At 42.8% G+C, this 24,480-nt stretch overlaps 1 protein-coding gene across 1 annotated transcript in view; it reads right to left on the reverse strand.

The window, feature by feature from the left end:
* Window positions 1-486: 486 nt before the first annotated feature.
* The window catches only part of MAP3K3 (mitogen-activated protein kinase kinase kinase 3), a 39,610-nt gene continuing 15,616 nt past the window's right edge, over window positions 487-24,480 (reverse strand). Inside the window, exons 3-17 of the mRNA XM_028702174.2 lie at window positions 23,909-23,983; window positions 22,564-22,604; window positions 19,278-19,377; window positions 17,779-17,892; window positions 17,399-17,519; window positions 12,802-12,935; window positions 12,418-12,491; window positions 10,172-10,239; window positions 9,398-9,490; window positions 8,746-8,937; window positions 7,644-7,792; window positions 6,915-7,046; window positions 6,662-6,791; window positions 6,300-6,477; window positions 487-5,157 (exon numbers count right to left, since the gene is read on the reverse strand). Of these exons, the coding sequence (XP_028558007.1) occupies window positions 4,929-5,157; window positions 6,300-6,477; window positions 6,662-6,791; window positions 6,915-7,046; window positions 7,644-7,792; window positions 8,746-8,937; window positions 9,398-9,490; window positions 10,172-10,239; window positions 12,418-12,491; window positions 12,802-12,935; window positions 17,399-17,519; window positions 17,779-17,892; window positions 19,278-19,377; window positions 22,564-22,604; window positions 23,909-23,983 (1,830 nt within the window). The 3' untranslated portion in view covers window positions 487-4,928. The remainder of the gene's footprint in view (window positions 5,158-6,299; window positions 6,478-6,661; window positions 6,792-6,914; window positions 7,047-7,643; window positions 7,793-8,745; window positions 8,938-9,397; window positions 9,491-10,171; window positions 10,240-12,417; window positions 12,492-12,801; window positions 12,936-17,398; window positions 17,520-17,778; window positions 17,893-19,277; window positions 19,378-22,563; window positions 22,605-23,908; window positions 23,984-24,480) is intronic.

Here is a 24,480-nt window from a genome sequence, read left to right on the forward strand (position 1 = left end):
ACTGGCATGAATTATGCACAGGAAAACAAAGCAGCCATTTTGTTTTATATATATTAAAAACAACTCAGTTGTTTCCTGATGTAAGGAAAGCTATGATGCAACACAGACTGCAATATGGAGGTGACCCAGCATTGACAAATTTTGCAGCGGCTGCTGGAGCAGAGAGAGGAAGATATAAGGTAGATGAAGTAACTTAACTGTGTCTGCATTCCACAACAGACAGAAAGGTAGATGCTCACAAGAGCTCCCACCACAATCCAGTTAGTCTATAAGGCATCAGATATTACAGAGACTTCTAGTGTTGAGACACTCATAAATTGCATTCCACTCCACTTTGCAGAAAAGGAATAGCGTATACCATGATAAAGTTGGGAAGGTTGATGGTGGAGGGAACGGGAACTCCTTGCCATATAGACAAGAGCAGAGACCTTTTAGCTGCCTCTAAATAATCCAAGCATCCAAACAACAGAGGTACTTACAAAACAGTACTAGCCAAAAATTTTATTTTATTGTAAATAAAAGTTATACTTTGGCCCGGCTTTGCACTGCAAGCCCCGGTCAGTATAGATATTTATAAAAACAGAAAGACACAAGTGGTTCAAGGTCTTCTGTACACTCCAGGTTCAGTTGATAAAACTTCACAATGCTGCTGCTGGCTTATGAGGCACACATGGTCCACTTGTTAAAAATACTTAAGTCCCCCCCCCTTTAGGTTTCAATAAATCAAACCACTTATTCCAATACAGACAATTTAAATCTATAGGGAATACTCTGGATTGCAGATCAGCAGATTGAGAAGCAAAATGTGCAATCTTCTAGTTTCCACATGGCAATTTCACAATCATGCTGCTGTGCTGTAGAGGCAGCAATCTTGGTAGAAGCAAACTCTGCAAAAGTCAGTGGGACTTCCTTTCAACTGCTTTGGACTATAATGTAATAAAGGTATATTCTTCTCTAAAACTTTACCCTGAAATCAGATATTAGAACAGCCCCCATATCACACATCCAAGAATGCAGCTGTTCTTCTAAAGGCCAATAAGAGAAGAAATAAAGGCTGTCTGGCAATGGTAGCTTTCTTCAATGCAAAAAGCTATTTTAAGATGTGTTTGAATCATTCACACCCACAGTAACTAAGACAGAATAATCCTGTTTAGCAGAACATTAAGAGGGTGAACCTGGAGGATACAGAATCGTCACGCCAAGCCCAAAACACCATTATTTTCTTTCCTCACATATGGTTACAATTCCATCTGGGAAAATTTGCAATTTATCCTTCAGCAACCTGTTTTCTCATCTGCACCCATGGGGACAAGAAACTTACTGAAAGCAAAAGTGCAAATGAAAGTATCAGGGGGCCACAAAGTGCTTGAAAATGAGTATGAACAGATTAATGGGGCTTTATACTACAGAAGGAATTTACTTTCTTACTGGAAATGGTTGGAGGGGGTAAGTTACTGGCCATTTTTTGGTAAGTGATTTAGCTGCAATTTTAGGGACAAATCAATCCTTCTAAATTGGTTTGAGTAGTAAATCAATCCATATGCAACAAGCCAATGTCAAATCCAGGTTGAAGACATCCAATAAAGGTTATGCAAATAGATGTGCCCATCCAGTAACTTAAGTAAGATTTACACTGGTGATACTGTGCGCTGCAACAATTTAATCAGATTTGTAATAAACCTAACCAGGTCTCCTGGAGAAAGCCTATGGATAGATTGCTCATAAAACAACCCATTCCAGATATTTTATTTTTGGGATCTATGCTATTTCTATGAAACGAATTCAACATTCCCACTGGCCCAATGGGTGCATGAGGAAACAAAGAGGTATTTTGGCTTAACACATTTTGTTATAAAACTATATTCAAATTTTCTGCAAAACCAGCTGCTTCTCTCCCCACTTTTAAAATTCATGAAGGTGTCAATTTCTTTCCCATCCCATAACAGTTGCTATACATAATCTATAAAAATCAACAAATACAGCATAAATAAAAAAAGATAAGAGGCACCATCATTTGTTTACATGATGTAAAAAGCATAACAAATAGGGAATGATATACACACATTTGTAAAAGTGCATTGCTGACCATACAAGTAATGCTTTGGCTTATTTCTTAGGCTTAATCAGAGGCTCTGGGTCTGGGTTCTGGAGTGTATCATACAAAGGTGGAGCCCAGCCAACATAATCACATTATTGGAGACAGGTGGAGGGAGAGCCTGTTGCCGGGCATTTGCCAAGTCACAGGATACACAGACCACAATTTGGGCTGAGGGTGGGCATGTTTCAGGACAACAAACATTTCAGGCCTCTCTTCAAGTCCTTCAAACATGTTGGCAGGTGAGATAAAGGGGGTGCGTGAGAGAATCACTGCAGGTTTTTTGAGCCTCCATTACCTGAAAGGAACAAATCACGCTATGTACTTCCTTAAATCCTGGATTGCCCCATCAGAAAACAGCATCCAGTCTTAAAAGTAGCATTGTGGAAGCCTTAAACCAGGCATGGCCAAACTTGGCCCTCCAGCTGTTTTGGGACAACAACTCCCATCATCCCTAGGTAACAGGACCAGTGGTCAGGGTCATGCCTGCCTTAAACAGAGCGGAGAAGCTACATTTACACCTTATCACTGCTACAAGGAAAGAACTCTTACCTTTGCTACATTTTATTCACATGGTGACTGCATTCTGCTTCAAATATACTGCTGCAGGTCCACTGGAAGCATTGCCTAGTACTGGCTGTTAACCAACATGTCAAGCTGGTAGGCTGCCAGCTTGTGATTTAAGTAAACATCTGTAGCCCTGTAAAAAGCTGAGAGATGATAGCAATCCTCAACTCTGCAGAGACGAAAACAGCTGGCTACCCTAAGACGGTGTCAATGTGCCTGTCGTAAATGACTCTTGGCTGGAAAGAGGAGGGATAAATTTTACCTCTTTTAAAGGCTAAGAACAGGTGATTGGAAGCATGACACAACAGAAGTACACATTCTTTTTGCAGCACAACACATTGGTCAAATTGCTCAGCTATCCTAGGAAGTGCATTTTTTGAAGCGAATATTTATGGAATGTGAGCAGGTCCTTACGTTACACGGGCCCTGTCTGACTGCATCTGGTTCCCAGTCCGAGGTTTTATACGGCAAAACAAGCAAATTTCCCTTCGCCGCTAAACAGTTAGTTGAAAGAGGATACTGCTTAGATTGCCTGCAATGACTTGTCATGACTTCCCCTTTAAAAATCCCCAGGATTCCTAGCCAAAAGATAATGCAGCATTTGAAATCAGGCCTTGTCCCTTTGTTTCACACAACTGCTAGATTAGATGACTCTATGAAAACACAATCACAAGTACAGCTTTTGCATAAATATCTCCCTCGCCTTTGCTGCTCAGGCATGTGTCTTCCATTTATAAAACTATTTTTATCCAAGATCACATGGAAACCTCAAAACAAATGTCTTTATTAGGCTTAGCAGCAGTCTTTCACCTTTCCCTGAAATAAGATCTTGGCAGCACTGGAAATATCTTTGGTTTGAAGGACTCGCAAAAAACTGAGTATGGCACCGGCGGCTGTTCTGCAGAAAATACCTGGGTGGAAGAAGACATCTAACAGATATAGAAGAGCCTGAAGCTTCAAAGGAACAGCATTTTCATAGGAAAGCTATTAACTGCTGCATGATAGGCCAGCTGTATTAAACTCCCAATGCAGGGCTCTTTCTCATCAGCTGCAAGCAATAGCTATCCTACAGCACCCCTGTCTATATCCAGCATGTGATACTCTGTGCTAAAACAATCCATAAAAATGTCACATTCCATGATCTCAATAAATTATGCAAATAAAGTAAAAATCTGTATATATTCTTGTTTTTGATGATTTATTTGGCTTTTGCTCTTTGTGCAAGGGCACTAAGCACATGCCACAACTGCTGTATCCTGCTCAGCCCCCTGTGACTTCTAAGAAGTCACCAGGCCCCTCTCAAACCCTCCACATTTAGAGTTTCTCTGCAGCCATGAAGACCAGAAACTTGTTTTGAAAAGAATTAAATTAAAATAAATAAAAGTTAGAAATACTGAATCTTAGGATGCTGATTTTTGTGCCAGATAATAAATCCTGTGTTAGCACAGTTATTGCATAGACACAGTCCTGAATTGCACCTTCAGACAGCCCTGTCAAAATGAAGCTCGATTCCCTCGTTTCATTCAGGGGCCACTGTTGTGTAGGCCTCGTTGTGCTTGTGTTCCACTGTAACCCCCATCTCATCATCCAGAAATGTGGATAGGAGAGAGTTAAAAGGCAAACAGAAAGAAAGTACAACTCTGCCTCCAGCTCCTTGGGTTTGTCATTATATAAAAAAACAACACTATTCACATATTCTTCTAAATCAATATTTTCTGAACACTTTCAGATGCTGAATACTTAATAAAATATATAATAATTATTATATATAATAACTGAGTCCATGTTCTCTGTGGCACTTGACAATAGTCCTGGGGAACTGAAACACAGAATGCTAGCCAACACACATTTTTGTAGCTTTTAGAAGCTATCACAAGTTCTGACACCACAAGCCCCCTTCCACTTTGGACCAGCTTCTGATACACAGCTACATTCAAGTGAGGTGGTTCCTAAGCCGCTCCCGGCTCATGTGCTTGTGGGAAGCGTGCCACTAAACCTTCCATGGCGGCAGCACAGGTAAGGACAGAGATGCAGATGTAGGTTGCACAGCTACTAGAAGCATCAATCCAAAGAAGAATCTATCCAAATAAAAGCAACTGACGTCCCTGCCTTGCTCCTCAAACACCAACCGGCTCTCTAGGCAAATAAGACAGCTGTGCCAGCACTTATTTGGAGCTGCTGCTCAGATAAGGGCCACAGCACAGCATCCTCCCAAGGAGAAAATGCTAAAAGCCAAGGAAGAAGTACTGTTTCTGGGGAGGGCAATTCAGTATGGGAGCTGTGCAAAGGGATGCTGGAGCAGCTCTTCAGCTGAGGGTCTCTGCCGGGCTTCTACAAAGATCCGCTTTATAAAGTCCCGGCAAGTTTCTGAAATGTGGGAAGGCAGCTGGGGGTTAGTTGGCTGTGTGGCAATCTTGAAAATGGCTGCCATGGCTTCATACTCTGCCCAGGGCGGCTTCTCTGTTAGCATCTCCACAACAGTACAGGCAAGGCTCCTGGGGATGGGAGAACATAGAATTCAATTATCTGTATTAGAAAAAGGAAAGGCAGTGCTGGAGTTTCTTGTGGCAGTTCCCGTGACACCCACACAACGGGCACAATCGAGATAAATTAAGGAGGAGAAGTGGAGTTAGCCTGTTGCAACCTAAAAACAACAGCAAGGAAGCTTGTGGCACCTTACTAACAAATAAATTGGGGCATAAGCGTTTGTGAATCATTTAGGAGGATCAGGACATAGAGGGCTGAATAGAGAACCAATATCAAACAAAGCTGAAACAGAAAGTGACTCAGAAGCCAGATTATTTTAAAATTCTTCATCTCTTTGGCCAATTCAAACTACGCCAGATCCAACTTTCAATTCTGAACAAAGCTAGAGAAAATGACAAATATTCTTACAACATAACTCAACTGGAGAAATAGCTTTGTCTGGAGATCCACTGAACTTACACACCTCATTTTATTCCTACAGTACACATGTACAGAAGTTAATTCTATCAGAGTTCAGCCCTGGAAATTCAAAGAAAAGGCCACAGAAGAATGGCTTGAAGCTCTTCCAGATGTGGCCACGGCAGGAGCTTTAATTTTTTTTTATTAAAAGAATGTAAGAGGCAGCCCAAATGCCAGCCTTGCAGATATGCGATAAAGGACACACTCAGAAATTTGTCAAGGACACATTTGTAGACACTTGTTTGGCTTCTTAGGAGGAGAGACAAGAATTGAGCATGAAGAACACTTCTCAAGGCATAATTAATTGAAGAAAGGATGAGGTATACATAAAGATAATGATGATGGAAAAACTGCTCTTGGTTCTAAAAGTTCAGCCCCTTATCACTGAAAAGCTACCCTTACACACCTAGAGTTAGTGGTCAGAGGGTCAGCCACCTTTTACAACATAAAATTAATCCTTGCTAGGAAGTGAACTCAGTCCCTGCCCAAACACAGAGCAGATACAAGCAGCTGCAAGACTAACCAAGTATGCCATTTGAGTCAGGGGTATTCTGGACAAAAATGTCACTTTCCTTTTCCAGAAATGTTCCTTGTACTCCTAGTAAGAAGGTTAAAAGCTTATGGACTTCAGGTACACAGAAATCCTGGCTAGAACTATGCACCAAACAAACAGAACAAAGCAACTTCTCACCAGACGTCGGCTTTTCTTCCGTAACCCTCGCCGCTGATCACCTCTGGACTCATCCAATAGGGCGTGCCAGTGACAGAACGGATGCCGGTCCCAGACATGCAGATTGTCTGCAGCCGTTTGCTGGCCCCAAAGTCCCCAAGCTTCACATTGCCAGCCGAGTCCCGGAGAATATTGGCTCCTGAGAAGGGGGAAGGAAGGAGGGAGATGGGGAGGGAGAGGAAGAGGGAAGCAACAGTGATTCAAAGTCTGTCACTAACTCTAATTTGCAGGGTATTAGCAGTCAATACATGAAGAGGGGAGCCAAGAAGAGGAAGAGAGACCAGGTTGAGGGAACTGGCTCAAGTCACGTGGGCATCTCTTACCCTTTATATCCCTATGTACAATCATGTTGCTGTGAAGGTAGCAGACTCCTTCAAGAATCTGCCGAGTGTACTTCCGGGTCACATTTTCCGTCAGTGCACCATAGGCCTTCAGCTGGTCTTTGACAGAACCCTTCACAGGAAAAGCAGGAAAGGTATTGAAGAGGGCTTCAACAACAAGGAAATAATCTTGCAAATCCACTGCAGGTCAGAAGCAGACGGCAATCACTTTCTAGAGGACTAGCTCAATTCTTACCCCTGGCATGTACTCCATGAATATGCTCAGGGTCTTCTCTGCTCGGTCCCTCAAGCACCCATAATACTGGACAATGCGCTCATGCTGAAGGTTCTTCAACAGCTGGATTTCACACTCCAAAGCACTCACTTCCTGCAGGCATGAAGAGAGCCAGTTAGTTCATTGCGCTAAGAATGTGTGTGCCTGCATGCTCCCCCATTGAGGAAGATGTTGTGGTTTGTTAAATCAGTTTCCCATTATGTCCAAACTGGGGGAAACTGTGGGATAAAGTACTCAGGTCCAGACAGCTGACTACTGAACCACATTTGAACTTGGCAGCAGTGACAAGTTCTCAGCAAGAACTTGCCTAGAAATTAGTTTTCCCACTACTTTGACGTTATTAACAATTTCCACTCTGAATTATTTCTATTAGGGTGGCAACCAGATTAACAAAATGGTTACTATTAGCTGATTACTAAGGGTCAAAGACCAGTAAACAGGCAAGTGCTTGGAAAGGTGTTGGTTACTTGTACCAGCCAATGGTAAAGGGAAAGGTGACGTGGTGAAGTTTTGTAAATAATTTGGCAGTCTTGAGTGCAGTGGGATTGCATTTGGGGATTCTAAGGGAAAGAACCAACCATGATATCTTTATACAAACCATGCTTCGTTCGAATGCCTGTTACTTAGCACGGTATTTCCAAATACGAACATTTACTTTAGACAGTGTTCCCAGTGGTATCGTTCAAGTACCTTGCTTGTTTCAGGACTGTCTGGGTCAAACTGGACCTGTTTCGCTGCAAGTTCTCTGGCTGTATCCACATCGTAGCACAAGTACACACGGCCAAATGCACCTTGCCCCAGGAGCTTCCCTCGCCGCCAATTAACTGGGGCACTTGGAGCTGCCAAATACAGAAGGAATTCTCAGTTTATAATGTCATCCTCAAGAATAGTCTTCTACACCCGTCAACAGACGCTATTTATACAGTGGTGCCCCGCAAGACGAATGCCTCGCAAGACGAAAAACCCGCTAGACGAAAGGGTTTTCCGTTTTTCGATGCGCTTCGCAAGACAATTTTCCCTATGGGCTTGCTTTGCAAGACGGAAACGCCTTGCGATTCTTTTCACTCCCCCCCCCCCTTTTTCTAAGCCGCTAAGCCGCTAATAGCCTTTTAGCCGCTAAGCCGCTAAGCCTTTAATAGCCGCTAAGCCTTTAATAGCCTTTTAGCCGCTAAGCCGCTAATAGCGCTAAGCCACTAATAGGGTTGCTTCGCAAGACGAAAAAACCGCTAGACGAAGAGACTCGCGGAACGGATTATTTTCGTCTTGCGAGGCACCACTGTACCTGCATTACTAAATGAAGGAGATAATTCCAGTCTCCAAGCTAGAGATGCCACCTATCAAAGATTCAAGGTGTGGCATATGTTTGGCTCTGATGATAAGAGTTCTTAAAACTTGACTTCTGCTTGATGGGCCTTTAGGACCACAACATCAGCTTTTCACACATTTCTCTTTGTCCATCTGCAGTTTATAAGAACTGATATTAAACATCAAACAGTTTGATGTAGGCGTCACACTCTATCTTGTCAGTAGCCCCAGGAAAGCTCGTAAGCATGACAAGACATAGCATCTCATATTAATGTTCATTCTTAGTACCTGGTAAACAGAAGCTTTATTCCAAACCCTCAGGGTGTAGAGCCACCGAGAGTCAATTTTATCTGTTAAAAAGCCACCTGTGTTAGTGGCCACCCCAAAACCCTGTATCAATTTGAACAAGTGCTTCCTTTTGTCCATCTTGAATGCACTGGAAAGCACAATAGTGCTGCATTTCGCAAATCTGGAACAGACTGCTTACATTTGGTTGGAATGTTCCTCTCTTGCACGGTGAGAGCATTCTCACTGTCCGCGCTCCGCAGGCGCCCCCGGGGGTCCAGATACTGCACTGCTAGGCCAAGGTTCTCCCCATTGGTGCTCAAGGAGCGGCTTGATGGCACTAGTGTGAAGAGGTTACCCTGGTGACGTCGAATACGCGGGAAGGTCCTCCGTCCTGTTAGAAAACGGTATGAAAGAAAAGTTTGCAAATAAAACTGCCTGGATACAGGGTGGGGGTGGGGAATCAGGGCTGGGGACAGAGCAAGAAGCCTTTGCAGGCATGACTTCTGAGTTAGCAAAAACCTAAGCTCTGGACAACTCTGCTCTGGATTAATCTTGTAGTGCACAGGCCAACAACTTGGTTCGCATGCAAGAAACAGAGTTTCTCTCTGTTCTTCTTGAGCTATTCAACTACAGGAAAAGAGAAGGAAGGAAATTCATATTTTCATTTGTATTTGTCACTCCTCCTGCTTCCATTGAGTTCTCCCAAGCAATTTCAAGGAAAGTGAGTCAGAGAAGCAGAGGCCTAGCCAACTAGGGAAATGCAGATAGTTCCCCTTGGGAGAGATGTCTAACGGCAACCCTATCATTAAGATAAAAAGCAGGGTGCTTTCTTGCAGTGCAAGCACACCCACCGTCATTATAATCTTTGTGCTGCATGGAGACATGGTAACGCCGAGGGTAGGTCCCTCCTTTCTCTGCTTTGTCATAGATTTGATTCTCACGATCTGGACAGAGGGAGACAAAGCAAAACAAGTTAGCTTAAGGAACATGCACAGATGAATGACCCAAAGTGGAGGGAAATCCACGAGTCTCATGACTGGAAGAAAAGGTTCGCTAAATATGTTTAAATCTTAAATTCTAGAACCCATTGAACTATGCAGATCACTGAAATCCATCTCCCTTTCCACTGAGATGGCAGGGCAGTTGGCACACAGCACTTTGTCTGAAAAAGGCAGCCCACAGTATAACTTATTAGCTTATTTTCATATTTGCCCTTCTGGTAGTTAAAGTTTCTTCGTTTCAGTCAACCTCCTCCTTACAGGTGGTTTCAGGAGGGAAGAGAAACCAATGCATAAGCACGTATCCTGAAAACTGTTAATGCTCTCCCTGACCCAGCAACATTCAACCGATCAGTGGCAAAGGAATGGGAGAGGCAAACGAGATGTGGCTCCACATCAGTATCTTCCACCCTGATTAGACTGGAAGCCAGGTAACTGCTGGCAAGTGACAGAGAAGTGGTCTGCACATTTCAAAATGTCTTTCTGCAATCAGAAAAGAGAATATAGAATCTTGACTAGGAGCAGCCAACACACAACAGAGAAACAACAAGGTAGGAGTTTCTTTCTCCTGTTATCTGTCAACAACCATCAGCTCAAATAATTATTTTTAAAACTATACAGACATACCTGAAAAATCCTGCCTGTTGTCTGGGAAACTCTGGGCCCTGGACATGCAGGATTTTCTGTAGGAAAGACTGTTTGGAGGGAGAAAGAATTAAGATTTGTACCTATAAACTGGGCTAAGAATGGCCTGTGTTACAACTTAATGTGATGCCCCTCTCACAACTTAGGAAGATGCTGGATAGCCTAAACCTGAATAAATTACAATAATGTATTCACATCCAATGCAGTATTGTGGGATTTCTGCATATAAACATATGCATAACTGAACAGAGAATTTACATAATCTGTTGGGTTCCCCCATCTACAAACTGGATATCACTTTCAGAAAAATTCAGCCAGGGTACATAGCTAAGTGTAAATTTCCCACCCCAAAGATGAAATCAATTTTTAGCATATATTTTAAATTTTACATTTAATCTTTCACATTTTTAAAAATATACGATCCAGTTTCCTCCCTCGTTAGGCAAAATACAGCTTTCCTCATTATAGTAATGCAAGTTATCAAGCTAAACAATCTGGATCCATTCCCATTTGGTTTTTGTCATCAAAGAACCTGATTTGGTTACCCTGATGCAATGCGATAACCTATGACAAGGGGACTGAAACACTACTAGTTATCCTGGACCTCTTGGCAGCTTTCAATATCAGATACCATAGAGCAGGGGCAACCCTGTTCAGGTGTGGCAAGGTACAGGGCAGGTAGCCAAGAGTCAGGAACACGGAGAGCTCATATGGAGCAAGCTTTGGGATGTGGCTGGATATCAGATTCACCTAAGCTGGATACTGGAAAGAAAGATCAGCAAGTGTTGCTTCAGCACTGGTCTTTTATATAGTATGGCAGAGAGTGGTGAAGCCCTGTCTCCTAGGACAAAACCTGATCGTGCTTTAAAGAGGCTGTATTCTATGACATAGGCATGTGCTGCAGAAGGGTGGAATGCTTCCTGTGTCCCCTAAAAATGGAAAAGTGGAAGACTGGCTCCCCTCTTGGACTGCTAGTAGTTATGGGGAAGAGTTATCCAGCACCAAAGAGAGGGGAAAGCTATCTCCTCTAGAATCATAAAATAGAATCATAGAATCATAGAGTTGGAAGAGACCACAAAGGCCATCGAGTCCAACCCCCTGCCAAGCAGGAAACACCATCAGAGCACTCCTGACATATGGTTGTCAAGCCTCTGCTTAAAGACCTCCAAAGAAGGAGACTCCACCACACTCCTTGGCAGCAAATTCCACTGTCGTACAGCTCTTACTGTCAGGAAGTTCAGACAGTATTCAATTGGATTCTGAGGCACGACAGGTTTAGGGGCAATGTGGTTCCAATTCCTACTTAAATTCCAGAAGGTAGTGCTGGAAGAATACGGCTTGTCCTCATGGCATCTGTGCTATAGGGTCCTGCAGGGTTCCCTCTCATCTCCCATACTTTTTAACATCTACATGAAACTGCCGGCCAGGTCATCTAGGGCTCTGAAGTAAGGTGTCATCAGTATACCAATGACTAGTATTTCTCTCATCATATTCAAGGGAAGCGGTAGAGGTGCTGAACCTATGCTTGCAACAGTAAGGGACTGTATGGAGACCAATAAAATGAATTTAGTGGTAAACTAAATCCGTTTTGACTTTGACTACCAAACTTTTAGAAGACATCTGAAGGCAGCCCTGTTTAGGGAAGCTTTTAATGTTTAATAGGTTATTGTATTTTTAGTGTTCTGTTGGAAGCTGCCCAGAGTGGCTGGGGAAACCCAGCCAGATGGCCGGTGTATAAATAATAAATTATTATTATTATTATTATTATTATTATTATTATTATTATTATTATTATTATTATTTACTACAGGGTCTATGCCAGGAATAGACTAACAATATCTGTACTTCCTAAGGGTCCTTGAGTATCTACAATTCACCCACAAATGCCAGAAGCAAAGAAATAGATGTAACTGAATCCCTCTGGATAGCTCAGTCGGTAGAGCACGAGACTCTTAATCTTAGGATCGTGAATTTGAGCCCCACGTTGGGCAAATGATTCCTGCATTGCAGCGGGTTGGACTAGATGACCCTTGTGGCCCCTTCCAACTCTACGATTCTATGAAGAAAAGAGCTAACACAAATGAGACAAGACAAATAACGCTGGAGAGAGAAACACCCCAAGGTTCCCTTGTCAATCTCACATGAAGGAAAATTCCTTAGCAACCCAAACATGCCGAGGAGAAATTGGACGACAGTAAAATCGATTCCAAACCCATTAAGGTCCATACCTGTCTCCTGACTGGCCCAACGACTGACAACTGCCAGAAATAGAGTTTTCAGCACTGCTTAAAGGATCCAGCATCTAGGAGAGGTCACAGAAAGTCAAACTGAATATAATCTAAGACACAATACAATACGAAAAGGCAGAATGGAGAACTCTACCAAGAAAGTTGGGAAAGGGCTGTGGCTCAGACAAGAGCATGTGCTACACAGGTAGATGGTCTCAGGTTCAATCCATGGCATTTCCTGATAAAGCTGGAAGAGACTCTTGTTTGAGACCACAAGAAACTGCTGACAGGGTAGAAATTACTAGGTGGACCAGAGGCCTGACATGGTATAAAGGCAGCTTCTTATGTAATACTCAAAGATGAGGAGCACTTTACTGAACTCACGCATTGTTCATTGGTCTCTGGAATGAATTCTCCTTCACTGTTGATGCTGGTGTAGGATCCCTGACGAGCGATTCGTTGCTGCCTCTCTGGAACATACCCTGGAGGTGGTGAACTTCGACCTGTGGTCTGAGAACCTGAAGATTTTGAAATGCTTATTAAAAGGATGCACAAGGTCAAGAGCACCTGAGCGGAGGAGGGGCAGAATTGTTCTTTCCTGCATTTTTGAAAGACGCAGGGACAACGTTATTCAGAGTAACTGCAAAGAGACAACCGAGAGCCTCAGAGTGTATCCTATGATATTAGATAATTGACAGCCCCATCCACCTGTCAAAAGTGGCTTGTTTGTGAGGGTGGGGCAGTTCTGCATCCAGTCCATTGGCTGGATTCACTTCCCCACCCCTGGAATAGAGAAAAGGCTATTCTTTAGTGTGAATTTCTTCTAAACAAAAGGCCATCATTTTAGACCTGCTGCACTTGACGCTTAGTTCAATTATTTTGTGGAAATTCAAATGTGGGCTGTTGCCAACACAGGAACGCTAGAAGATGTGCTGTCTAAATCCCTTAGAAGTATTTTATCTGTTACAGGATGTGTTTTGGATGCTGCTCTGCAGTTTAAAAGTAGTCTCTCCCCCCTCCCCCTGTTCTCACATTTGACTATTGACTCTGATCAATTTTAACCCTTCTGGCTTCTCTTCTTTAGTTCTGCTTGATTCACATGGAAGCAGTTAGATGAAACTATTAATTTAAGTAATGAATTGCCAACCTTCTCGGCCAAGCATATTTTGAATTTTAAGAGTGTGCTGGAGGTGCCTGTCACAAAATGGCTGCTATGGGGCACAATGTAACTCAAAATTAAAGAGATTAAAGCCATCACTACCTTCTCCACCCTACCCGAGACAACCTCATACTTTGTGTGAGAAGTCACCTATGCCTTGCTGGTTCTGAGAATCTTCGCACTTTATATTGTCAGTATGCTGAAATACCCAACCGCAAGCAGAGCTGCCTCCGTATGACTGTTTCAAATTTTAAAATAAGCCTGCAGATTTCTCTTAAAATTTTGTGTTTAAAGAGCTCCAGGCTACCAAATTTTAAAGGTTAATATATATTTAGCATGTACAGTGGTACCTCGGTTTAAGAACAGCCCTGTTTATGAACTATTTGGTTAAAAAACTCCGCAAAACCGGAAGTAGTGTTCCGGTTAGCGAACTTTACCTCGGTTTACGAACGGAACGGTGGAAGGGCACCGGTGGCGGGTGGCCTCATTAGGGAAAGCGCGCCTCAGTTTAAGAACAGACTTCTGGAACAGATTAAGTTCGTAATCAGAGGTACCACTGTATTCAAAGAGAATTCTTTTTGTTCCTTACAATGAAAACTTGCAATACACTAGCACCATCTTCTGGCTAATGGAGGAAGCAGGAGGCTATGATATTGTGTGAGTCAAGGGTAAGCTCGTTTTCAAACCATGAAATAAGGTTTTCAAATAAGGAATTAAGCCCTCTTTCAGGTTGAGAGTTGATTCTCTTTTTTGCATGGGACACTTTCATCACAATGGCCAAGCTGACCTGTCATAGCACCATCCCTCATTCTTCTGAAGATCACCGAGATAGGAGTGTATCAAATTATTTTATAAGTATTTTTTTCTTTACGCATTGTTTGAAGGCAAACACTTTATCTGCTTAAGGGTTAGTTCCTCATGTCCTTTAAAACTGTGCTTGTAAATCCATTATTACTTCTATCCTGTTTTTCTATAACAGCCTGCACTTGAAGCAAATAAAATGTTAAAACAAACACACACAAATATTCCTTACATTAACAACTAAGCAGCAGCATGAAACCAAGAAAATTTTAAAAATAGCAGAGCAGTATTAGCCTGTCTGAGTGAATAAGTTTTCTAAATCTACCTAAGTGAAGAAAGGAAAGGAAGCCTGCTGCATCTTCCAGAAGATGGCTATTCCAGAGTCTTGGTGCCACCACTGAAAAGGCCTGCCTAACATACTTCCAATGGTAAGGGGTTGGAGAGCAGGTTCTCCAAGGCCAGTCTTAGGTTCCTGGCATCTGTCTGTCTCAGGGGACAATGGAGGAGTATTCCTTTGGGGAGGGGGTGGACTCAGGGGGTAGACAGGCAGAGTCATATCAACAAAGGTGCCCTTGAAATTACCAGGTTCAATGCTATTAAAGCAACTGGAGGAGGAGAGGACAGAAGAGATGTGACCCTGTGGGAAACTCAGTAAACCTGCTGTATCTGGAACTCAGTGCACAGAGTACAGCTGAATGGGACACAGCTGTGGGCAGCCTAAGGAAGGATCAGCCACCTGGGGCCTGCCCATAAAAAGCAAGTCTGGAGTGAGAGACTAAGGTGACACCGGCTGTTTCCAGGGAACTTTTCTCATTGTGAGACTTTTGTGAGTGAGCTGAGAGTTTGTTGGATCCTGAGTGAGAACCCGGAGGCTGAGAGGGGAGGGTGCATCAGAAGGAAAATGAATTGAGATATATATATATTAGCAACTTTGTTTTAATGTAACATTTTTATATGTACAGTGGTGCCTCGCAAGACGAAATTAATTCGTTCCGCAAGTTTTTTCTTCTTGCGAGTTTTTCGTCTTGCGAAGCACGGTTTCCCATAGGAATGCACTGAAAATCAATTAATGCGTTCCTAGGGAAACCGACTTCAGACCAGGTCCGGGGACAGTCTGTCCCCCAACCTCTTCTGAAGGCTGGGGGGGGACGACAAGGGCTTTTCTTCCCACCCCCAGCATTTTAAAAAAACCCCGGGACAGCGGAGGACTTCTCCGCTGTCCGGGGTGATTTAAAAGCCCCTGGGAAGGCAGGCAGGGGGGACAAAGACTTTTGCCCCCCGCCCGCCTTCAGAAGAGGTCCTGGACCTCTTCTGGAGGCCGGTGGGGGGCAAAAGTATTTGCTCCCCCCGCCTGCCTTCAAAAGCCCTCCAGGACAGCGGAGAAACGCGCCGCCCGGGGCAATTTTAAACCCGCTGTCCCGGGTTTTTTTAAATGCTGCCGGGCGTCAGCGCTGCAGCCCGGCAGCATTTTAAAATCACCCCGGACAGCGGAGAAGTCCCCCGCTGTCCCGGGGTTTTTAAAAAACCTCTCCGCCCCCCCCCCCGCCAGGCTTCGGAGCAGCCTTCCGAAGCCTGGCGGCGGGAGGAGCTCCGAGGACAGTGGGGAAGAGGCGCTGCGCTTCCCCGCTGTCCCGGAGATCTCCCTATGGGCTTTCGTCTTGCGAAGGAAGCCCATAGGGAAATTCGTTTTGCGAAGCGCCTCCGCGACGGAAAACCCTTTCATCTAGCGGGTTTTCTGTCTTGCGAGGCGTTCGTCTTGCGGGGCACCACTGTAACTGTTTTTTGTAATATTTTGTTTAAGTTGACTGTTGTTGCTTCAGCTTTTTGTACACCGCTTAGATATTTTGAATATATTAAGTTCTATAGAAATAAAATAATCAATAAAATCAATAATCTATTAAAGATTTCAAAAATAAGCACCTGTGCTTTAAATTGGGCCCAGAAACAAACAGGTAACCAATGTAGTCAATATTAGATCGCTGTCATATGGTACAATTGTTGGCTTCCAGAACATTCTAGTAGCCACTGTTGGTAACAACTGTAGACTCTGGACCATATTTGAAGACAGTCCAACACAGAGAACAGTGCAGTAATCCAATATGGATGAATAAAACTGATTTGGAACAAAAACTGGAATCAGAGCCCAATGTCATGGGCCCCATTGGTCAGGATCCGGCACACACAGTTCCAAGCTCAAGAGGAAGGAGAAGCAGCAGATGGGGGGGGGGGGGCTGGAAGGTCCTCCCCTTGTGGTTTCAAATGTCAGAGAGAAGGAAGAAGATCTGCTGGTTCTCTCCCATGCTGCTGCTGCAGAACCTTATCCGGGAGAAGGAAGGACTTCGGCCAGCCAGAGAGAGAGAGAGGCTGAACAGGAAAAAGTGCTGGCAGTGCTGGCACTAAGAGACAGGTGCCACTTATGAAGTCGAATCAGATGTACCCACCCTGACAGAGCATGCATACATGTGCATAGCAAAACCAAAAGCAGAGAGAGTCTTGCGAGTGAGCTTGCACCACTCCCATCTTTAAAAGCTTGGCAGGAAGGGCATATCAACTGCTGGTACAACATCACAGCTTCCTTTAAGGATATGAACCACTTGGCCTGCTCATGTAACTTAGAACCTTGACTCCTGGACCATATGTTTGCTTGTGGACATGTACTGCTGTTAGACTGAATGAAGACCTCTTCCTTACTTTCAAATAAGAGTTGCTGTCATTGGGTTTGGGGATGGGGGCCTGACACCTAAAACCTAAAGTTTTTTGTTTCAATAATGTTGACTTTCAAGTCAGCAGCAATAGACTGTCCTAGAAGACTGAATTGTCCTCTCATGATTTCTTAATGTTTCTCTCCACATGTATATGTGTGTGTGTGCTCAACTGAAAATGACGGTTCAAATATCTAATAAAAAAGGGAAACTCTAGAGGCTGTAAGTCACAGCCTAAAGTGTTTGGAAGAAGAGAATTGTTGCTAGTATAGACTGAAATTAATGTCAAAAATTTGGCTTCCAGGCCACTAGTACTCACTGATGGACAAGTGCCTGCTTCTTGTTTCAGGTGGCTGGAAGGCAGTGTTCACATCTCCCATGGATTGAGAAGTTTTGATTCTGACTTGCTTTGGCATTCCGGAATGGGATGATGAACTGGTCTGTTAGGGAGGTAGGGAGAAAAAAAATAAGCAATTTGAGTTTGGAGGGACTTAATATTTTAATTCCAAGGACAAGCAGCCCAGGGAGGAAAAAAAGGATCGTTTTCAATTGTTGGGTTTTCGATTTATCGCAACAAGGCTCTGAGTGGAACAGGAGACCAAACCCACCTTGTGGACTAGGCATCGCTGCTTTGCTTAATGACTGGTAAGGGCTTATAGCAAAAATGAGACTGCAGCACATTATATTATTTTTACTTACATGGTTTCTGTCCTGAGACAGCAGTAATATTCTAAGGCGTTTCACATTTGCACTTCGGTCTAACAGATCTATTGCCTTATCGAGGTCATCTTGACTTTTCAAAGGAATAGATAACTACAATGCAAGAAAACAGGCACTCAGTTAGTAAAAAAATGACATTTTAAATCCTGCAGGCAACAAAGGGATGAAATAGTGAGACAGCAAGATAGAAATTTAAATGCTCTTAGGTTGAATTATGTATACCTACTTGAGAGTAAGCCCAGTGAACTAACAGACTTACTCTGAATTAAACTTACAAAGGCTCAAGGCTGTAAACAAGTTATAGTACCCCTGAATATCCGGATATATTTCTGGTTGTGTTATTTTTGCGGGCAGGTAATATTCCACCCACACAATCTTCTTGATACAGACTGCAAAAAACTCAAAACCGTCTCAGAAGGGGTGGAGTGGGGGTCAGAGAGAGGAGAGAATAGAATAGAACAGACCTTTATTGTCACTACACCACCTGTGTGCAGTGCATTTAAACGAGCCCCCCTCCCCCCCATACACTCAGTCTTGTTAGCACTCTGTGTGCTTGTTGGAAGTCAATTGCACCACTAATTTTTTTTTTCATTCAGCAGCCCAACAGCCCACGGGTGTTAACCTGTTGGTGTGGCTGACTATACTTCTGTATCTCCTGCCTGAAGGTAGGAGATTAAAGAGGTGCTGGCCAGGGTGTGAGCCGTCCCTAAGAATTTCCCTCCTGAAGCAGATACAATACAGTAGTACCTCTGGACGTGAACGGGATCCGTTCCGGAGCCCCGTTCGCATCCAGAAGCAAATGCAACCCGCGCCCGCGTGTCGTGATTTGCCGCTTTTGCGCATGACGTCCTTTTGACCGTCTGTGCGAGCGGCGGAACCCGGAAGTAATGTGCTCCGTTACTTCCGGGTCACCACAGCGCGCAACCCGAAAATACTTATCCCGAAGCTACTTCAACCCGAGGTATGACTGTACTTAACATCTGTTTAGTGATTTCAAGTGTTTCAAATGCTATGTATTATCTCGCTCTAATCTTTAAAAAACATTCCTGTTAAGGGTAAGTCAGTGCGTTGTATCCAGACTTTGTCATGCTTGGAGTTGGCTCAATGAACTCAATTCTGTAAGCATGACTAAGTTTGGATACAACACAGTACAACTATTTGCCACATTGCAGACTGCGGTGGTGCAAATGAACGGGCAAGGTTTCCATCTGCTCTGCCACCTGAAAAGGAGCCGGTAAAGGGCTCATATATTCAGCCCACAAATACACTTGCAAACTGCCAATACTCTTTGGTAATAATGTCCCCTCATGGGACTACCTTGATCTGGGCAAGTGTGTTAGTTGTCCATGTGAAAAGCTACTTTTGCCTCTTTTCATGCCCCACCCTTGCCAAGGTGTTTGGATTTTTCATCGTGGTGGTATTTCTCCTTGGATCTGAATAGCACTGTTTGAGAAGAAAATGTGGGCGTATTTTGGTACCTCGTTATTCATGTAATGGAGATCTAGCGGCTGCCCAAAAACCGTTTTCACTTTCTGCTGCACATCTTCATAGTGGACAGGCCGGGCAAAAGCGATAATTCTGAATGAGACAGAAAGATACTGATAATACAAGCAGAATGAGCTCTAAACAATCCATGCAACAAAAGCAGTTACATAAGCAGCAGTGTTTCCCCTAAACTGTTAACCAACCATGTGCTGAGATTCTTAGGTGCTCATCAGCTTCACACATATGATAATTGTGCGTGAGAACTGACAAAATATCAATTTAGAAGATATTCTGGCATATAAACAGTATATATGTTAATATACAACAAACATGAAAAAGCAAGCAAACAGAATTAAGAAAAATAAACATATGCTACTCTATACAGCATGTGTGTGATACCCTTGCAGTAATGCAAAAATATTATATGGCTGTATACTAATTGTGAAATTTGACTTTCCAAAGCCTAATAAATAGTGACCACAGTTCAAAAAATCTATTTTATTGTTCATTTTGGGTTCTTTGATCGTATGTTAATTTGATCATATTTATAATTGTCCAGATTTTTCCAAACCAGTTTACTATTTTTGTGGGACCTCCAGCTCTCCATTTTTGGCACTGCAAATTTTGGTAAGTTAACTATTATTTTGAGATCTACGCTTTGTACTTGATCTTCCAAGCATTCGAAAAATATTGCTTGAGCTCTCCATTAGTTGCATGTTGGAAAGCAAAGTTAACTTAAAAACCTACTATGTTCAACCATCTAAAAATGCTGTCTTCATTATTAAAAAAACCCACACACAACTCAGTAGTCTACAACATTTTTTATACAGTAATGAGAAACCAATCCAATAATAAACTGAAATTATAATACTTGGACACTGTGCACATAGCTTGGCTCACATCTGCACTGAAACTCCTTATGAAAGGCAAAGAGCTCATTAAACACGCATAAGCATTTGAGCTTCCCCACCCCGCCACTGGGTTTTTTCAGAGCAGCAAAGTCATGATGGATTGGGGTAATTTTAGGCAGACCATTCCCGACTTAAATATTTGTGGTCAGATCTGGCAGCTTTGCTGAAATCAAACACATAGAAATGCATTTTGAGAGCAAGTCTTACATAGCTGCATAATTACTGCTTGCATACAATTGAGCTTTTCTTTTCAGTGGGTATGTAAGACAGCCATACCCTACCGAGTCCCCCATGCCATTTCAAAGACACCTGCTTGACCAGGAAAACATACAAGATGATCGCTAAGGGGGCTGGGGTTTCACTTCCAAGTTAGTTGCAGCACTGTGCTGTGTTGCAGCGTGGATCAGGCTGCTCCTGTTGTTGACAAGGATGAACTTGCAGTGCCCCCATGTTACTGGAAATGTAGCATCTCCTGGGTGGGGCTGCTTGTACATATTTGTCATTTTGAATTTCAAAGTGACGGTTGCATTCAGCTAGGTTTTACTTCAAGATCCACTGAAATTAATTTACCTAAGCTATTCACGCCCAATCACTTCAGTGGCTATAATCACAGTATGACCAACCCTAGATGCAACTCAAACTCTTTTTTTAATCACACAATCTTTGTATTATCTCTTTGAATATTTATGTTTGAATGCAATTATGTTTTATATATATATTCAGAGAAAACCACCACCATCCCACTTAACTTAAAAATTATATTTATGGTATCGAAAGGGTTTGGAAGGTTTTTTTTTACTGTGTTATGTTCATTTCATCTGGCCTCCTATTCTGATTCCTAAAAATATTGATGTACCACTATATCTTTAAAAAAAAAACCAAGCAGTTTACAGTTTATTTATATTTAATGAAAGCACATTAACATTTAAAATCAGAGTCCATCAACTATTATGTAAATGTATTTTATTAATTGGCTGCATAAGTGTGGCAGTATAGAAAAGTCTTCACCAGGTGTTTAAAGGCTGAAACAGAAAGCATCTGCCCCCAAACGTATAATCCCTACAAAACATGTAAATGTAAACCAACATGGTGCCCTCCAGATATGGTTGGACGACATCTCCCATTATTTGTGACCACTAGTCATGTAGACTGGGGCTGATGAGAATTGGACTAACCCCTGGAGGTCACCATATTTGGGAATAAGCTGTACTGAGTTCAGAGGGTAAGACAAATAAACATGTATTGAACTCACAGGGACTTACTTCTGAACAGAAATGTCTACTGGCATCCTATGTCAAGAATATCAAATGCCCCCAGAAATCTGGAATATTTCTGCACAGGACTCACACATAAAATGTTTGTGCCTAGGAACTGAAGTTGGCTCTGCACAACCAACATCTTAAAGCTATAATGCTGGCGTTCACAGATCAGAAGGTAAACAGTCTGCATACCAGTTACTCTGTACTCCCCTCACATAACCCCACAGAAGAACAGGGATCCACATTTGGGCCATATATTCAAGATTGTGGATTAATGCGTGAGCTACCCTGATGTTCTTATGTAAAATGTGGGCAGATCTTTTTTGACCCTTTTCTTGCTTAGTTAGAACTTTAAGACTGGATACCACCCAATGTTTCTTCCTTAGAGAAGGCCTACTGAAATCAATGGACAACCACTGATTTCAAGGTGTCTACTCTGAATATCGCTTAATTTTAACTATGCATGACAGGGAGGTACAGGGAACCACATCTGGTGTCGTAAAGACAAGGTGAGTTAAGGTGACATTTTAGGGGAGGGTAAGTGACACCTGTTTATTTAATTAGGGTGGTATATAAATTCAATAAATAATAATAATTAAAACAGCTCTAGCTAATAAGGATACATCAAGGTCACTGCCTGTAGGAGCCAAACTCGGTAACATATTGTAACTCAGGAGAGAAATTCTAGGAGTTCAAAGTCCATAGAAAGGCTACTGTTCAGCACTACCCCAGCTAACGAACCCTACTTATGTATTTTTAGTTATTAATTGTTAATAAAAATGGTTACTTAATACAAATCAAATACACACAAACAAACAGTACATTCTGTATTATTTTTCATTGCTCTCCTAACAAATTGAGTCAGGTTATCTAATGGGTATCATAAACATTTGCAATTTCTACTGGATTCCAAATACAACTACCTTATAAAGAATGTATTAGTCAGCATGTTGGTTCCTCTAATTTATCCCTATCTAATTTATCACCGGTTATCAAGAATTCTTTAGCAAACAACTAATCCCTTCATTAAAACCAGATTCAAATTATACTAAGCACACAAAATGTACCCAAAATATAGTTAAGTATGTGAAAATAAGACAAAAACTTACCGCTTTTCTCCATTATATTCAAACTTTATCCGGATGTCATTCTGCCAAAGAAGAGATTGTTAGTTCACCAGCTACATGTTTGGGCATTTCCTTCCTTCCACAAAACAATAAAATATATTAGTGAGTTAACTACAGAGCAGAAGTTGTGGATTTGTTTGGATTTGCTGTAACTACTCTGTGCAGTTAATTTTAATTTCTTCCCTTTCATGAACCCTGTTTGGTAAGCTATAATGTAATTTCCAACACAGGACTTAAGACTATATGGCAAAACTGAGGTTAAGTCTCAGGGCACTTTGGGATTTTGAAGGGGGAAAAAAGACATGTAGCTCCAGATTGTGGGTCAAACTAACTCTGATGCTAAGTGTACCATGTTTTTTGGTTTTAAATATCATCCACATCTTCAGAATATGGATGGTTTTATTGGGGTGAAATCAGAGGCCAATGTCTTTGCAGGACCAGACCTTCTTCTGTGTTCTCCTGTAAGGAAGGAGAAGGGGGTTCTCAAGATGGCTGCTGGATAGATCCCAGAATGTTCAAACCTTTGGGGCTTTTGGAGAGTGTGCTACTAAGGCTTCCATTCCAAGGAGGACTGGAATAAATGTGGAGGAAATTCATTTAGGCCCCCCCCCCCCCCAGCAAGGTATCATGGAAAGATTGCTACATCTCTGAAAAATTGTAGCTGAAATGCAGCACAACAGTGGAGCGTCTCAGCCATGAAACGAGTCTTGGCACTATCTTGGCCAGAGGTCACATGTGAGTAAGGATTATGAACCCCGCAGCTTCCTCATAACCTACAGCCACACTGAACGAAGTGTCCCAAGGTTCCTTTCAATGTATATCTTATGCATGCCTCCTCATGTTGGGTATGGCAGGAGGTTTGAGCACGGAATGTTCTTGTTTTGTTAACATATTTTAAAGGTAAAGGGACCCCTGACCATTAGGTCCAGTTGTGACCGACTCTGGGGTTGCGGCGCTCATCTCGCTTTATTGGCCGAGGGAGCCGGCGTACAGCTTCCGGGTCATGTGGCCAGCATGACTAAGCCGCTTCTGGCGAACCAGAGCAGCGCACGGAAACGCCGTTTACCTTCCCGCCGGAGCAGTACCTATTTATCTACTTGCACTTTGACGTGCTTTCGAACTGCTAGGTTGGCAGGAGCAGGGACTGAGCAACAGGAGCTCACCCCATCGCGGGGATTCAAACCTTGACCTTCTGATCAGCAAGTCCTAGACTCTGTGGTTTAACCCACAGCGCCACCCGCGTCCCTTAACATTTTTTACACACACCTAAAAATATAAATGTCTCCTCAATTTCTAACAGTACAGGACGGGGGGAAAGTTTGCTTACCTGAGCCTTTTTGTCCTCTGCTGCACACACACACTGGTTGCTCAGGACAGCTGAGTTGCTGGTACTGTGCTTTTTCTTAAATGGGAAGAAAAAATACAGTGCTACATTTGTAAATGAAAAAGGGAAAGCTGGACTTATAATTATGCTCCCTTCTGGTCAGCAAGCAGGAGGCAGCAAGCATTAACTGCACCCTGTCCAAAAGATGACTTGACCTCATTTCCAAGGAAGAGACCCATCTCAATTTCAGCAGAATCAATGTTACTAATAATTCAAGCCATCTGGAAAGCTACATAACCCACCATGACAAACAGGAGTGAAACATGAAAAAGATAGAACTCTCTGGACAGAAAGGCATCCAAATTGGTCCCTAGGTGAGGTTGGGACTGCATTCACACAAGCACAACTCTCTCCTATCACATGTCTTCCCAGTGTGAGTGAGTGAGGCTGCCTGCTCTCCAGCCCGCTGACCAGAGAATCTCATATTCTCTGTCTGGAAGCAAGAAAAGCAGGCAGCAAAAGAATGTCCAAAATAAGGCTTAGCGCTCAAGTTAGGATAAGAGGAATTATAGTTG

This window comes from Podarcis muralis, chromosome 13 (genome assembly GCF_964188315.1).
Source record: "Podarcis muralis chromosome 13, rPodMur119.hap1.1, whole genome shotgun sequence".
NCBI lineage: Eukaryota > Metazoa > Chordata > Lepidosauria > Squamata > Lacertidae > Podarcis > Podarcis muralis.